Source organism: Neolamprologus brichardi, chromosome 18, assembly GCF_056152115.1.
Source record: "Neolamprologus brichardi isolate AB-2024 chromosome 18, ASM5615211v1, whole genome shotgun sequence".
Lineage (NCBI taxonomy): Eukaryota > Metazoa > Chordata > Actinopteri > Cichliformes > Cichlidae > Neolamprologus > Neolamprologus brichardi.
The window spans coordinates 1,199,399-1,216,493 of record NC_142121.1 but is presented as its reverse complement, the minus strand read 5'-3'; the positions used below and the strand labels follow the sequence as shown (position 1 = coordinate 1,216,493).

Below are 17,095 nucleotides of genomic sequence, written 5' to 3'. Positions count from 1 at the left end.
GTTTTCACCTGTGGTTTAATCAGCTGTGTTTGAAGTCGGCCTCTGTGCTGCCAGTTAAGCTCCGTGTGTGATACCTGCGTGCTCATGTTTTAGATCACGTCTACATTTTTGGACTCGGTTGCCTTTCTGCTGCAATATAAACACACATTTCAATTATAAAGGGCAGTTTGTTTGAACAGCAGATTCATGTGACTGCAGCTGAAGAATAAGGAAACCTTGTGAAGCTTTAACAGCTATTTTTACTGGACTCACACTTAAACCTCAGTCAGGCAGCTGAGGCCCTTTTATCAGGTCAACTTTAAGCCCTTTGAATAAGCAGATATGCTCTGGAGTAAACTTACTGTGAATTAATTTGCTTTCATGTCATGTTGTTCACAAACAAATCATTTGAGGTCATGTGATACATGTGATCTGTGAAGCTGGCAGTGAAACGTTGCAGATTAGACTCTGATATCTGCACCGTGGGATGTTTTACCTTTACTGTAACTGACTTTACTTCTTTATTTGTGGTCTTTTCTTCTTTCTGCAGTGAAATAATCAAAGACATCAAAACTGTGGGAAGAAATGATCCTGTGATCGTCTCCCTTTGTTACCTGCTGATTAGTAAACAAAAGCTTCTTGGAAACACACACATGAAACTCCTCCTCGTGGTTACTGTTAAACTCTGATGGTTCTGGGTTTGTTTTGCTTCTCGTTGCCGTCCTGGTTCTCTCTTCCTGTTTTATTTGAGCGATTGCTTCTCCTCACATGCTCTGCCTTCCTCTCTTTGTCTTCCCTCCTGTGCGATTGCCGCCCCGCCTTGATTGTCTGCAGCTGTGCTCGGTTCCCAGCTGCGTCTCGTTGTGTAATCAGTCCCGTGTGGTCTCGTCTTTCCCTTTGTGGAGAGATGTTTTTGCTCCGTGTGCTTGTTTGTGCATTCCTCTCTCCTCTCTGCTCCATCTTTCTCTGGGTTTCAGTCTCCTGCTCCCTTAACTACTCAAAGTTAGCATTTAGTTTGGATCTTGTTTTATTTTAATGGATTTGTTTGAAAATCTGATCACTGTCCAGACTTTATGACAAGGCTGAAACTGTGTTTGGTGACTCGTGATGGTTTTAGAGAAAATTCTGTCTTTTACAGAGAAATTTGGATGAAGGGTTCCCAAAAAACTAATTCCCTCCTGTTTCTCGTCCTCGATGGAAAACATTAAGGTGAAAGCTGCGAGTCCGACTGTTCTGATGCAGTGTGCCTGATGCTGTGTCGGTGGATGTTGTTGATGTGGGTCCATTGTACTGAAACGACAACATCCTGAGGACCAGATGAGCTCTGAGCTCACCTGTGTGCTGTTACAGGTTTTATCAGTTCACTGCTGGCAGTTCAGCCATGCAGGGCGTTTCTGGGCGCGTCGTCATGCAGCTGTATTAACACATCAAGATTATTCAGATTTACTTGACGCCCATAAAGAGAAATCAGATGTTTCTCACATTCTGGTTAACTGCACTTCCTGTCCGCTCGTCTCCTGCTGCAGATACTCAGCACAACCTCAGGACGTCAGCCATGAGCCTGAATGACGGTGAACACTAAACCACTGATACTTTTATACAGCTCAATCTTAACAAATTAAGATTAAATTAAATCGCACAACTTTACAAGAAGCAGATTTTATTTATATCACAATATGATCGTACTTCAGCTGAGGGTTCATCACAGCCTGCACGGGTCAAACAAATCAGAATAAAATGGGAAACACAGGATTAACATTTTCATGATCGGAGCCGCGTCGCTTGGTTTGATCATCATCTCGTTTTCCTAAAGCAGGGGTGTCGACCTCCAGGCCTCGAGGGCCGGTGTCCTGCAGGTTCTAGATCTCACCCTGGGTCAGGGTTAGTTAGGGTTGATTAATAATTACCAGAACCTGGAGAACTTCAAGACATGTTGATGAGATAATTCAGCCGTTTAAATCAGCTGTGGATCAAGGACACATCTGAAACCTGCAGGACGGCGGCTCTCGAGGCCTGGAGGATCCTCTGCTAAAGGACGTAGTGAGGGAAGCACCGTATGACCTTTCCTTAGTATCCGGAGAAGTCAGCCACCTCTGCTGATGCTGCAGAAACTTCAATGGCACTTAATGCACGACACGTCTGCATCACCACGCCGTTTCTGGGGCCGTCCTTCCACTGCGAGCATTTTCATACTTCAGATACTCTGATCAGACCTTCACGCAGACTCTGACCTTTTGCAGCTCAGATATCCTCACCCTCATGCGGCTGCAGACGAAAGCAAACATAATCCAGAGGAAGATAAAGTTTGTACCTACGGTCAGCGACGCCTCGTAACTCTAAAATGACTCAAAGTTGACGCAGTCACAAAACGCCCACATGTGACAGAGGTAGAGAGCTATGACGTCACAGCATACATGTGTTTTACTTGTACAAAGATTAAACAGTTTTCACTTTCACTTCGGGACTTCTCACTTGTGCCTCTTTTTGTGAAAATTCATCGTCGAGGCGTCCCGAAATCTTTTCCCGCATACGTCGCAGGGAACGGGCTTCTCGGCGGCGTGAGTCCTCGTGTGGCGCAACAAGTCGTTACTTTGGCAGAAGCTTTTGCCGCAGATTTTACAGGAATGAGGTCTCTCGCCGGTGTGGATCCTCATGTGGGAGGCCAAATTATCTTTCCGACCGAACCGCCTCCCGCAGAAGCCGCAGATAAACGGCCTCTCGCCCGTGTGGGTCCTCATGTGCAGGATCACGCTGTCCTTCCGAGTGAAACCTTTCCCGCACACGTTACACGAGAACGGCTTCTCGCCCGTGTGAGCCCTCATGTGGATCTCCAGATTAAAACGTTTACGAAAGTGTTTCCCGCATATTTTGCAGGGATATGGCTTCTCGTCCGGGTCGCTTATGTCTTGTTGCATCATCAGAGGTTCATTCCTGAAGCTTTGCATGTAAACGGGGCCGCTGAATATCAGGGCGTTGTCCACGCTGTTGTACATCGCTTGCACCGCCGATCCCGATTCCACGTGGTTGCCTCTGTCCTGACGCCGGCTCTCGGCCACAGGAGAGCTGCGAGAGGGGAGCTGCTCCCGCTCCGGCTCCGGGTCGCTGTCGTCACTTTCCCCGTACGTAACAGTCACCATGATGGTGTCGCTGTCCTCGTCCAGAACGAGCAGCTCTCCCTCCTGACTGATGCTGAGCTCCTCCTCCTCCTCTTTGATCCGTCGAGCTGCTGGTTCCTCCTGGTTCAGGCTGGCGTGCCTCTCCTGGTTCACAAGAACCTCCTCATCCTCGGAGAGGCGTCGCGGTCGGAGGTCTGGAGGGACAGAATGACACGAATGTGATGACAGAAAAACACCGGAGAAATATTTCACTTATAATTATCAGAGCTCTGTGGGGTAACGTATGTGCAAACGATCAAATAAGATAACAGCTCAGGGTTCAAAGAGCAGCTTCTGTCTCCATGATTCGGTGGAGAAACGGGCTTTAGGGCGACACCGCCGTCTGCACTCAGCTCTGTGTTTGCACAAGACTGACATCACGTCTCTGCCCGGCTGTTCAGTCTGATGTCCAGAAGCTGCTTCAGAAATCCGCCTTCAGCTTCCACCAGGAAACAAAGTGACTGTAAAATCAGTGACGTGTAACATCCAGGCATCTGCGAGGAGTTTATTTAGCCAGCTGACGTCTAAAGATGATCTGTTAGGATTAACTTTGCTATGACTGCAGACATAACAAGGACACAAGGTGGGAGTGGAGCTGGGAGATCTTCCACTGCGGCTGCTGGAGCAGGACGACCAGCCGACTTTGAGGCCACTCAGTCGGGGGAAGCGGTTCTCTGCCCACACTCCTGACGTCAGCTGGAGAGGAAGGAATGCTTGGATGATCTCCTGAATCCCACTTTCTAGTTTTTCTTCTACTCCTCAGGAGCAGCTGCAGGGACTCTGAAATGAAGCTGTTTGCATGATCGACAGAAATCAAACCTCATCAAAGATGGCGTCTGCTCCAAACTGGCTGCTCGTGGGTTAAAAAACACCAGTGACCGCAGGGATTGGATCTGCATGTTTATTCTCTGGAAGAGTGGCACACAGTACTGGCATGTGGGACTCAGCGCCCTTACAGAGTAGAAATGAAAGAACAGCCTCAATTAGGGATGCACCGATACCGATACCGGTATCGGGTATCGGCACCGATACCCGATACCGGTATCGGGGCCGATACCCGATACCGGTATCGGGGCCGATACCCGATACCGGTATCGGGGCCGATACCCGATACCGGTATCGGGGCCGATACCCGATACCGGTATCGGGGCCGATACCCGATACCGGTATCGGGGCCGATACCCGATACCGGTATCGGGGCCGATACCCGATACCGGTATCGGGTATCCGATACCCGATACCCGATACTGGTATCGCTATCAGTGCATCCCTAATGCACCGGGTATCGGGGCCGATACTGTAAAATGTGTGTGTACTCATACTCGTAAAAGTTAACCGATACCATGAACCGATACCAACTTATTTCATTAATCAGAGGGTGGCTTGTCATTTCTGTTGTAGTTTTTTAGATTGGCCACTAGGGGGACATCCCGCGCTAAACAGACACAGGGTTAGACGAGTCAGACTGGCGGCTCCAGATAAAAAAAGAGAAACTGGAGGCTGCTGTAGCTAGGCTAAACAAAATGTCAGCAGTGTGGAACAGCCAACTTTAACTCAGGTTTTGGAAAAGCGATGAAAAATGTCAAGAGAAAATCCACGGGCAGTGTGAGTGTGTGTGTGTGTGTGTTTGGTAGAAGTATCGTTTTTTGTACTCAGTATCGGCAAGTACTCAGATCCAAGTATTGGTATCGTATCGGTTTGAAAAAATTGGTATCGTTGCATCCCTAGCCTCAATCATCGTCCAGTTCACATGTAATGTGCGCGTGTCGTCATCAGGTCAGGAGCTTGTTCTCACACTGCTCTTGTACCGCAATCCTCCACAAGTACAGAGAAGACGACAACGCAACACAACCGTGAAAGCAGCAGGAGAGAACAGACAGAGCCCGGCTCGCTCTGATTTCACCACCAAGTTAGACGCAGACACATGTCAGTAACGAGCCCGCGCGCTGTTTTTATGCCGTTTAAAATACGTGAATATTAAAAGTTTCAGATGAGCCAAAGGAGAGAGAGCGTCGAGTCTGCAGCGACTGCTGATCTGACAGAACCAGCTCGTCTGTGCGACGGTGGGAATCTTAACGAGCTGCTTTTTAAAGAAAATATTAAAAAATATCCTCAGTTTCAGTTTGTTTAGTAAAAACGTATCGGCGCTCGTCTGATGAGGCACCGACAGACGCGTTCACTAAAAGTCTGGAGATCTGCAGCACTGAGGCTACGTCCACACGTAGTTTTGAAGATGCAGCTCTTTCTCTGCGTTTGGCCTTTCATCCACCCCCAAACGTTTGGATCACTGAAGACTGAGATTTTTTTTAAACTCCTCCCAGGATGAAGATTTTCAAACACTCAGTTGTTGTGTTTACGTGTGGACGAGGAAAACTAATTTAGTCTTGCAGCGTCACAGGTGCGCGCCTTGGATGGATTTCTACAGTGGTGGAGACACAAACTGTTGGTGTTAGTCGCACCACCTGCAGTTTTTACACGCTTACACAGTTTCTTGGTTTTTTGCTGTTTCCAGTGTGATGTTGAGGAATAATGTCTGTCCACACGTACGACTCGTTTCTGTGTTTTCCCTCCCGGCCTTCGAGACTAGGGCTGCTCGATTATGGCAAAAATGATAATCACGATTATTTTCACTGAAATTGAGATCTCGATTATTTATTTAACAATGTGTTGAATAATGACTTTAAGAAATAATATAAAATAGTGCAAATACTGATAACAGTGCAAATGTTTGCAATATAAATAAATGAAAAATGTAAACATCTGTGTTTAGTGAACTTTGCAGTGTTGCTCTGTGGTGCAGCTACGACACTGTAGCAAAGTTTACACACTGTGTCTACTTGATCCACGTCTGACTCATGAACCCATAATGTTTCCACACCACTCAAGTTTTTTTACCTCTTTTCAACCAACAGCATCACTCTCCTCTCCAAATAACTTCTGCTGAGCTTTCCGAGCTTCCCTCGGGTCCTCTTAATCAGCGTCCCCAACCCCCGAGCCTCGGACCGGTACCGGTCCGTGAGTCGTTTGGTACCGGGCCGCGAGAGTTGAGGCTCAGGTGTGAAATGTATAGTTTTCAGGGTTTTTATCGGTTTTCAGGTTATTTTGTTATCGTTTTTATCGTTTACGCGGTTTTCCTTTTCACGTGTGTTATGAATAAATCTTCTAGTTTTATTTTGTTGTATTTATCCGCGACACCTTAAAGGCCGGTCCGTGAAAATATTGTCGGGCACAAACCGGTCCGTGGCGCAAAAAAGGTTGGAGACCTCTGCTCTTAATGCAGAGAGGTGCGCTCGATTTGCCACACGGAGCAGCGCGAGAGTAAAGCACGAGGGAGGGGCTAATAATCGACTCAGTCATCTTTAATGATCGTTGAAAGCCCAGATCGTAATCGAGATTAAAATTAGATTAATTGAGCAGCCCTATTCAAGACTTCTGATTGGCCAACATTTCTGCATGGTTAGGATTTGGTACGTTCTCAACAGCGTTTGACTTAATTTTTTTGCGTTTACATGTGGACGGAGATCTCAAACATGCACGCGTGGATTTTTTTTTTTTTGTTATTGAAAATGGAAAATCTCCATTTAGAAAAATACTTGTGGACGTAGCCTGAAATCGCCGCTTTTAAAAGGTTATTCTTTCTAATACCTGTACTGATGTTCAGTCTCGCCTCTGACACTCTCCACACAACAATAACAGGCAGCCAATCAAAACAAAGTCAGCTTATAGGGAGGCAGGACGATCTCGGACGCTGCATCACAGCTCGCTGTCAGGGGAAGATTACTTTGAGCAGAGAATCATGCAAAGCCACTGTAGAGACAGCAGCATGAATCCAGTGTAACAGCATCACACCGGGAACGCACTCGGCCGTCAGTGCGCCGTCGCTGAATGTTTGAGTTTAAGATTTCAGAGGCGGCGACCCGGGTCAGCGACTTTCCTAAATACTAGAATAAAAGCGATACTGCGAAAGCTACAAATGCAGCGCTGTTCTTCAGCCTAACACGGGCCAAAGCACGCTTTCATGACTCCGCCCTGCACGGCGCCGGTTGCCGAGCTCGTCCGAACGCTCTGCTTATTACCCGGGAGGCGGGCGTTTTCACCCCGGCCCCCTGCTGAGACTTCAGGACGACTTCTCGTCCGTGTGAGTCCTCATGTGGCGCAACAAGTGACTGCTCTGAGTGAAGTTCTTCTCACAAATTTTACAAGAGTAGCGCTTCTCGCCCGTGTGCGTCCTCATGTGGATCAGCAGCGTCCCGCTCTGACAGAAGCGCTTCCCGCACGCTTTGCAGGAGTACAGCTTCTCGCCCGTGTGCGTCCTCATGTGGACGGTCAGGCTGCCCCTCTGAGTGAAGCTCTTCCCGCAGGTTTTGCAGGAGTGCGGCCTCTCGCCCGTGTGGATTCTCGTGTGGCTCTTCAGGTTGGACGTGCAGATGAATCTCTTCCCGCACGTTTTGCACCCGTACGGCTTCTCGCCCGTGTGGATTCTCATGTGGACCAACAGACTGTCGCTACACCTGAACGTTTTCGCACATATCTTGCAGGAGTACGGCTTCTCGCCCGTGTGAGTCCTTTCGTGATATCTCAGTAAGTATATCTGATAGAACGTCTTCCCGCAGGTGCTGCACGCGAACGGCTTCTCGCCCGTGTGGATCCTGACGTGTCTTTTTATTTGGGACTTATCCTTAAAAACTTTCTCACAAACGTAACATTTCAAAGGCTTTTTACCTGCGTCTGCATCGCCCTGACTCTCTGACATGGGAGCGCGCTCTGCACTGTCACTCCTGCTTTTAGCGAGTCTCTTCGTTGGCTTTGGCTCCGCGTCTGCGCTCGATCCCGAGGCTGCGTTCGTGCTCTCGGCTGCAGGCGGGCTGTGAGACAGGAGCTGCTCGCTGATTGGCTCCGTTTCACTGTCACTTTCCCCGTAAGTAAGAGTCACCATTAAGGTATCGTCCTCCTCCTTCACTATGAGGTGCTCTGCCTCGTAGGCGGTGCAGAGCTCCTCCTGCTCCTCTTTAATCTGCGGAGGCGCTGCTTCCGCCCGGCTGGCGTGGAGTTCTTCCACTTCCTCTTTAACCTGCAGAGGTTCCTGCTCCAGCCTGGCGTTCCCCTCCTGCTCAGGAAGAACCTGTTCCTTATTACAGTCATATTGCTGAGGAGGATCCAGCTTCAGGCTGGATTCAGAAGGAGCCTCGTCGTTATTACGATCGTGTTGTGACTCCAGCTCCAGGCTGGAGAGCTTCTCCTGCTCTGTAGCAAGTTTCTCCCTGTTGGAGTCATGGTGGCCTGGAGGGACAGAGAGAGAAAGAAAGGTCACCGGCGCGATGACAGAGAAACATCTGCTCATACACACAGCTGGAATTTAACAATAATTAACAGATAATCGGCTTCATGTGTCATTTGCAAAGCTCAGAGTACAAAATACTTTTAGCTGCACGTCCACAAACTTTACCTCCTGTCAGGTAGAGCAGGGCGATATGACCAAAAATATTTATCACGACAAATTTGCGATGACGATATAACTGACACGAGACAAAATACTTTACAACTCCACAATTTTATTAGTGCAAAGAAAAAACCCATCAGTGTATTTTCACTTAAACAAGCAGCTGTTTTTGCATTAAAGTTGTATAAAAATGTAACAGTGCAAATTCCTCGCTGACAGTTTAACCAAAAGACATTTCCAGTGGAAACTGGCCGACATATCCTCAGCATAACCATGTATAATATCCACAACACTTAAAGGTTATACACACACAATACGGTAATATTATGTTGAAGCACAGTACGTATCACTCCGCGAGGCTCCGCCTACGATAGCCGTAATGCTCCAACAATCCATCAAGCGGTGCGGCTTCGTAGCTTAGCAAAGTCGTACTGAAACATTTGACAGATGTTCGAGCGCCGTGCACATAAAATCGTTTCGAGGTCAGTAAACACAACCAGAGTTCATACATAAGGCACACGGGATTATAAGGGGCTCTGTCACTTTCAGAAAATCAAAGGATTGATTTTAAGTGCGCCGTATTTTCCAAACAACACGGTAATAACGACGGCCCGCTAGCATGCGCTACCAAAAATAGTGCTTTGTTGTGTATCTGACGGACGAAAGCTAAACCAGTTCCACACCAGTGAAGCTGCAGCATTTTTACAAACCAGTTCAGGTTCATCGTTTCATTCAACGATTCACTTTCGTCGTCATGCTTTTTCCGACGTGTGCGTTTGTAAACAAAGGCACTGCTCATGCGCGTTTTACCCATATTCTATCGCCATATTTCATTTTTCTATCGTTGCCCGAAATTATACCGGTATTACTGTGAACGGTATGATATGGCCCCGCCCTACTGTCAGGTGTGTTTTATCCTTTTAAACTTTATTGATCAATAATTCTGTTTGAGAGAGTCCCAGGAGCACAACGACCACACAGCAGCAGTAAACAGAGGAAACCTCACAGTTCTGCAAAGGTTTGCAAAACTGGTTTCAGGGACTCGAGTGTGCGCACATCGATGGCTGACTGAATGTAGTTTATGACTGGAGAACGTCAGACAGCATTAACGTTTCATGCAGTCTGTGATCAAGTCACAATCCCAGGCATTAGTAACTGCAGGCGACTGTATGCAGCACATGTAGTTTTCTGCATTTAAACGAGTCCTTGAACGCATCACCAGCAGACCGTAGAGGAGTGGAGATCTGAGGCGGAAAGGTCCAAAGATATTTCAAAGTACTGGGTCAGCAAAAAGGCAGCGATTACAGTTCTGATAAGGAGTAATTATAGGATTCATGCAGCAATAAAGATGGATGTGTGTCTCTGTGAGATCCAACTGTGACTGAGCTGAGTGTGAAGCCATCAGCAGGGTTCAAATTTCAGGGATCTCAGGCTTTTCAACCACAGACTGCTTGTTTGGATTGTGGTTGGAACAGAAAAACCAGGTATGAGTCTGCATGTCAGCGGTGGATGTCTGACTGACTGCTGTTTTTAAAGAAACTGATACCGCTTTGATTCTTCATTTAGCTTTACTTCCTCTTATCTGGGCTCACAGAGTTGCTCAATAATAAAAACAGGAAGGTGACCACGAGCAGAGCTGCTGCTGTTAACAGTGTTGAGCCCGTTTCCTCATTTGGCTTCTCATTAATCTCCAGACACGGATTCTCCGGCCTCTCCGTCCAACGCTGCAAGTTCATCATCTACGACACATTAACGACGGCGTGTTTGTCACAGAGTAATGCCTTCAAATGTGATTCTTTACTCTCTTGCTGCTATTTATAGGCGCTGCTCTGTCTTCAAGCAGGAAGTGGAAAACAAACAAACTCCCTGGTGTCTCTTTTTGTCTCTTTCCTGAGCTGCAGCTGCACTCTCCTCTGAGCCACCGAACAATCAGCAATCAGCGCTACAGCGGGTGGCTCGCGCTATTAATCATGCACGACATCAAATGACATCAAACCCCCGTCGCAGCTGCAGGAACCAACAACACGAGCGACTCTTCAAACAGAGGATGCAGGACTGACGCTTTGATTGTGTGTTTGTTTGCATTTTCATGGACATCTGTGCAAAACCATACGACGCACGAGCAAAACTGCTCCAGATGTGCCTCCTAAGTGCTCAGTGTTTCCTTCCATTACTGACAGCACTTTGGTCACATGAGCCCCCCACAGTCCCCTGTGACAATCCCACAGGTGAGGTTCTATTGAGAAAGACAAAGGAGTGTTTCATAGATATGTTTCCACATTCAGGCTTTGATAAGTGTGAAGACACGCGGCCGACTGTTTAAAAGAAGATTTTGCGCCTTGTGTATAAAAGTTACTCTTTTTCACACTTGTTTGCACAGCAGGAAGCTCCACGTGTCTGATTTACAGACTTTACACTGATTCTTGGTGCAACCCTGAAGGGAGGACGTGTACATGTCTGTGTCATCCGGGTCATTGTAGTCACGGTGTGAAGCACACACACACTGACTCATGTAACGTCCCTCAGGACTGTCTCACCCCCACTAAGGGTTACACGCCTCCACCGTTTGCTGTAGAACAAAAACTGGAGGGTTCATTCACAGAAGCAGATATTTACCCTGACATCTTAAACAGCCCTCCCTCCAACCCTTCAAGGATGTTTGAGAGCACCAGTGACAGCAGGGCGCTGACACTTTGCACGTAGTCAGAGGTCGAACTTGGTTGTTTTCAGGTAGGTCAGGTGAGAGGTATTTAATGACGTGACCCTCTCCCCACTCTGGCCCCAGCACTCCCGCTTCATCAATCACCCCGCGCGTGAAAGCAGAGCTCGCTGTCCGCTGACAGCGGCTCTAGCCCGGCCCAGCTCTGCGTGCTGCTGGGCCCACGGACTGTGTGCCGATCACAGCCATGTTAGTTCGGCCTCACTCGTTTCTTCCCGCAACAATCCAAACCCCGCAGGAAATACACGACCTACCGTCCCGCAGCTCGTGTTCAGCTCCTGGCTCAGTAAATGTGCCGTGGAGCTCCGGTTAGGATCCTCCGTGAAGTGTTTTTCTCGCTGAGCGTGGACTCACCTATTCTGTTTAGCTTTATCTGAGGCTTCCAGGTGATCTCCAGCAGTCTGCGCTGACGGTCGATCACTTCCTCGTACTGGACGATCGTTTTTTCAAACTCCAGGAAGATTTCTTCAGCAGCAGCAGTTAGTCGGCCGTTAATAAACCGTCTCAGGTCCCGGTGTAAGGTCATTATTACTGCACCTGCGGAAACACTGGCCTGAAACAGGGTAAGAAAGAAAACCCCACCGCCTTCCACTCCAGCCCTCAGAGGAGTTAAGCTAACAATAAACCTTGAGTGGGTTTTCTTCTTCTCCTGGCAGACTAAACTCAGCGCAGGCGCACCGCTGCCCCCTGCAGGTCATTTGTAGACATACACTGCGTGTGTCACCCCGCATCACAGACGCATTTGGGCGACTTGTTGCACTTCTGGCTCAGTTACGTTTGGCCTACAGCAGGTTTACAAACAAAGTGATCAGGAATATTTTGATAAACGAAATTTGCCCTAATCCGGTTAAAAGAAATTATATCCTTAAAGAATTTGAGACCATGGAGGTTAAGGCGATAAGAAAAAAGTATACCTCACTTCCTCTTTCTCCTAAAGTAAAAGAGGTTCACTTTAAAATCATTAATGAGGTTTATCCAACCAATGACTTCTTTAGACGGAAATTTAACTTAGATGTGAATGCCTGCACATTTTGTGAAGATGATATTGAAAGTCTGGATCACTTGTTTTTCTGCTGTGAATCAGTGAACTCCTTCTGGACTGACATGTGGAGCTGGCTACACCTCAGGAGGATTCAGTTACCACATTTGACGGTGACAGTAATAAAATTTGGAATACTTGCTGAGAATGCAGATTTTGACCTGTTGATTAGGACGTTTTTGTTAATGGGAAAAAATTTATTCACAAATGCAGATACTTTAAAGCTAAACCATGTATAAACAGATGGCTGAATGACTTTAAACTCTGGGCTAAATCGCTGAAACTTGTGAATAACAAGAAAGCTCATAAACGTGTTGTTTTATTTAATAAGTTTAATCTATGTTAAAAAGAAGCCTCCCTATTTTATAATCATGACTGCCCTTTTTTGCTCGTTATTTTTTGCCTTTGGTTCAAATCCTTCAATGACTGTTCTTTCTTTTTGTACTAACTCTTTTAGCTTTGTGTTTATTGTTTTTTTTTGGTTTGTTTGTTTGTTTGTTTTTTGCTATAATGCTCAACCGCGGATGTTACATATTCGGATTAATGATGGTGCCTTGTATGTTATACTGTTGTTTGTAAATAAAGTTTAAAAAAAAAAAGTTACATTTGGCCTGAGTGAAAACTGCATTACGCCAGTTTCTCCTGTCACCCAGTCTTAGTCTAGTTTCCACTGAACCGGCCCACTGAGAACCTGCTTTCACTTCCCTCCCTCCACTCTTGACGCACCAAAAGCTGCAGTTAACTGTAGTAATAACAGAGCATCCAGGTTATTAATGATCTGGGTGAACAGAGTGATAATACTCAGATGGTGCACTGTTCAAAAATGTGAGCCAGCTTAAACTCTGAGTTGAGTCCCTGATCTGTTCTCTGGCACCTTTTCTCCGTGACTCCATGACTAAACTAATGATGTGCAAATCTGCTGGAGGCCAGGATGTAACCTCCAGCTGCTTGTGATGAACGGGTCAGTGTCTATGCCCTGAAAAGGTGGATAATGAGAGAATAATGTATGGACTCATGAATGTTTTCCTGAAAATCTGCCTGATATCGTACGCTTTCCAATCCCAGCTGATGTCACGCAGGCCTGTCTGTCTGAAAGATGGCTCACATCATTCTAGACATGCTTAGTTGATCAAAATCCTTTGAATTTAATCCAGATGTAATTTAATATATCCTCACATCATGAGCCATTTAACAACAGTCTTTAACATTGTTATTGCACATATTTCCTGTTCCTCCAGGATCTGTTGTACAGATGTGGCTCCAGGGTAGGAGATAGTGTGGGGGTTTACATATAACAAGTGAAAAATTCCTGGTTTGACCCCAAGAGCAGACACAAATCCCTCCAGGGACACATCAGGAAGGACATCTGGAGTAAAAAGTACCAAAGCTAACATGTGGAGCTGCCCGGTGTGAATAAAGGAGCAGCTGAAAGCAGTTTCATCTACACTGCATCCAGGCTTTGTGGTGACTCAAGAGACAACGATCAGGAAGTAACAGACTCCCATTATTAGATCTGAAAAACGAACAACAGGAATGTTTTAGAGTTTGCAACTTTTAAGCATCAAAAATGTTCTGATGGGTTAAAAATAAAATCCAAATCTCCACGAAGATGATTTTATATTTGACTTTCCTTCTTCACACCCGAAAGTTTCTCCTGCTGCTTATTAGTCTGAAACTCAAACGTCCTAAAAATGGAGCTCGCACGTTTTCAGTGTTTACCTTTCATCACGTGGACGCTTCGTTTGTGTAGGCGGAACGAACGTTAGACGCCGCTGCGCTGTCGGAACCTCTCACTGTGACACACAGAGGAAGTAAACAGATAGTAGTTTTATTTCTGTTTATCTGAGCGGAGACTGTGCGGCAGTAACAATGCCTTCCGTTCAGTATCTGAGAGAGTTTATCAACGAGCGACTAACTGCTGCTGCTGAACAAATATTCTTGGAGTTTGAAAAAACGATCGTCCAGTACGAGGAAGAGATCGACCGTCAGCGCAGACTGCTGGATATCACCTGGAAACCCGAAATCAAGCTGCACAGGACAGGTGAGTGAGAAAACATGTCAAAAGTCAACACGTGGACACGTGCAGAGGAGGGAGGGTGGATATATCAGACAAAGGAGGATGAAGATGGAGCTGCCAGGCAGGAGGGAAAGAGGAAGACCTCAGAGGAGGTTCATGGGTGTAATGAAGGAGGACAGAAGAGGGCTGATGTGACAGAAGAGGATGCTGAGGTAGGAGGAGATGGAGGGTTATCAGCTGCGACGCACTGCCAAAGAGAGCAGAGGTGCATGTGTGAAAACAGGAGAACTCAAGACAATCGATGTACATTTTAGACCTTTTAGTTTTTCCCAGTTTTCCTGAAATCATTTGGAACTGTGGATTCACTCTGCTGGCCTCAAACCTTCACCAGTTTAACCTGATGGAAAAACAAAACCCTGCTCTGACACTCCTGCTGGGCGGCCGCGTTTCTATGTTCCTCTGACCTGTTTAGGTCGAGGAGCTCCCGTCTGCAGCTCGTCATAACGCAAACATGGGCTGAAAGCAGGAAGCTGCTTCCTGAGTGGTGACCAAACGTTCCCTACGTGAGTGAAAACTCTCGTGGAAGCAGCCACAAAGAGCCACAGATGCAGACTTTAAATTTCACTTCCCTGTGCTGGCTTGGTTCATGTCAGGATAGATCATCGTTACTTCAAGCTTTGAAGTTTTTATGAACTGTTAAAGTTGTAGAGCTGCTACATTTTAAAGGATCAGTTCCTTCTTGTAGTAAATCTATTATGTTTCCCATGATAATCATCTTAATATTGACTCAGCAGCCCTGATTTCAAGCATGTAGATCAGCTGACATTATCAACCTTTTATCCCTCCAGACGTCCCACAGCAGCAGCTCTGTGACCAGGAGAGGAGCTCCAGTGTGGAGGAACCAGAAGCTACACAGATCGAAGGGAAGCAGGAGGAGCAGCTGGTAGTCGGGCAGCAGAGCGATCCCTTCACTGATACTTACACAGCACGCATAAACTGTGTGAACGACTCTCACATGTTAGAGCGCCGCCGTGTCACAGACACGGGAAGAAGAGGGTGAAATGTGATGTTTGTGGAAAAGCCTCTCAGCACAGGTCCTGGATGATAAAACATCGCAGGATCCACACGGGCGTGAAGCTGTACGCCTGCGGAAAAGGCTTCGTGAGGAGCGATAAGCCGGCGCTCCACATGAGGACGCACACGGGAGAGAGCGCGTACACCTGTGGCTCCTGCGGGGAACGGTTCATTCAGTGCGCGATGTTAAAAACTCACATGAGACGTCACACAGGTGAGACGCTGAACTGCAAAACCTGCGGCAGATGTTTCAGTCAGAAGAGCCACGTGTTGCGCCGCATGAAGATCCACACGCGCAAGACCAAGCCGGCCTGAAACGCCTGAGGGAGGGGGAGGGGCTTCAGGTATCAAGGTGATTTTCAAATCTGAGGTTTGACTATTTTTAAACTGAGATTATTTTATTAGATTGAACCTTTGGACTGTTGGTGAGGTCGTCCACCTCGATGGACGGGTGCTGGACTTCAATGAGTCCTAAATAAAAATGTATGTTTCACATTTACAACATCAAAGTCACAGATTTGTTTCTTTGCTTTTCTAAATTATACGTAAAGATTATTTATGTATCTGAATGTTTTATCTGTAATTCAGTTATTCAGTTCATCACAACAACCGTCACCTCGAGGCGCTTTCAGGTGAACAGCTGCAGTATTCGACACATGTGTGCTGTTTGTCATCAGGCGACTTCATCACTGCTGTGATTTTACTGACTGACTGACTGAGTTTCCATGGTAACTCCAGCTGTTTCAGGCATACCTGAGAAAGTTACAGAGGTTAACGTTTTCTGTTTTGGGTTGTTGTGCCATCAAGTCTCCATTTTTCAAGACGTTTTCGTACTGAAAGCAGAGATGGAACATGTTTGGGTCCCACTCATGAAGCTGGGTCGTATCGGGGCACAGCGGGGCGATCTCAGCTTCCTTCCACGTGCTCTGCAGACCACAGCTGCAGTTAGATGATGTGTCCTGTTTGGGGGATCATTCTCAGCTGTGTGATGGGCCAGATTTGGTCCTCAGGCTGTGAGGTTGACACATGAATCCTAAACCTAACAGGTCAAAGTAAATAAATATATCTGCTGCTGAGAGGCACAAGGCAATGTGATGAACATTTACTGCAGCAGGTTTGAGCAAATAAAAACATGCCTTTATCGTGTCGTCATCATCTGCTATCATTTTCCTGTCGTTTCACGTTGGAGCTGAATGTCAAACGGGTTTAAAGTGTCTGATAGGCCAGTGAAAAGAAATCTGTATGTGTGCGCTGAATAAAAAGACTTTAAAAAAGACGTTTCCAGTGTTTGGTCACTCACATTTATTTAACTTCAAAGAGTCGAGCTGTGACATAAAAATAAAAGGGTGTTTAGGTTCAAACATGAAGCTCACATTCAAGGACAAACTGATGAATGGCACCATTTTTCATCAGGATCAAAGTGAAAATGTTGCATCTACATGTCGACTCGGAGTTTTCCAGATAACTTACAAACGACATAATTATGAAACATCAAAAGTGATGGAGTCGTGCAAAAAAACGAAGCTTTCTGTTGACATAATGTTCGGTTGTGATGCAGGTTTGAGTCTGAACCCTGAAAAAATACAGTTAAAATTAGAGGTAAAGATTGAACATCTATTTAGCTCTTTAGGCAGAGATTAAACAGCAGCTGTGAGGAATGAGGGTAATATTA

General features: G+C 46.5%; 2 protein-coding genes across 5 annotated transcripts in view; one reads left to right on the top strand and one right to left on the bottom strand.

Moving 5' to 3' along the window:
• Nucleotides 1–1,676: 1,676 nt before the first annotated feature.
• On the bottom strand, nt 1,677–11,901 carry LOC102790824 (uncharacterized). Its single transcript, XM_087831867.1, has 3 exons — nt 11,648–11,901; nt 7,857–8,414; nt 1,677–3,289 (listed from the first exon to the last, which is right to left on the bottom strand). Exons 1-3 carry the CDS (start codon nt 11,817–11,819, stop codon nt 2,448–2,450), a joined length of 1,572 nt encoding a protein of 523 aa, XP_087687993.1. The 5' UTR covers nt 11,820–11,901; the 3' UTR covers nt 1,677–2,447.
• A 2,253-nt stretch (nt 11,902–14,154) lies between these two features.
• LOC148097218 (uncharacterized) overlaps nt 14,155–17,095 on the top strand; it is a 532,237-nt gene continuing 529,296 nt past the window's right edge. For all 4 annotated transcript variants that reach the window (XM_087831904.1, XM_087831902.1, XM_087831905.1 and 1 more), the window contains exon 1: nt 14,155–14,373. In XM_087831904.1, coding sequence (XP_087688030.1) covers nt 14,202–14,373 — 172 coding nt within the window. In that variant the 5' untranslated portion in view covers nt 14,155–14,201. The remainder of the gene's footprint in view (nt 14,374–17,095) is intronic.

Bases quoted from the DNA above. Each gene is read 5' to 3' on its own strand.
- LOC102790824 (XM_087831867.1), bottom strand. From the start codon at position 11,819: ATGACCTTACACCGGGACCTGAGACGGTTTATTAACGGCCGACTAACT. The intron at 8,415-11,647 runs GTGAGTCCACGC...CTGTCCCTCCAG, and splicing joins GATAAAGCTAAACAGAATAG to GCCACCATGACTCCAACAGG. The intron at 3,290-7,856 runs GTAAAAAGCCTT...CTGTCCCTCCAG, and splicing joins TCAGGGCGATGCAGACGCAG to ACCTCCGACCGCGACGCCTC.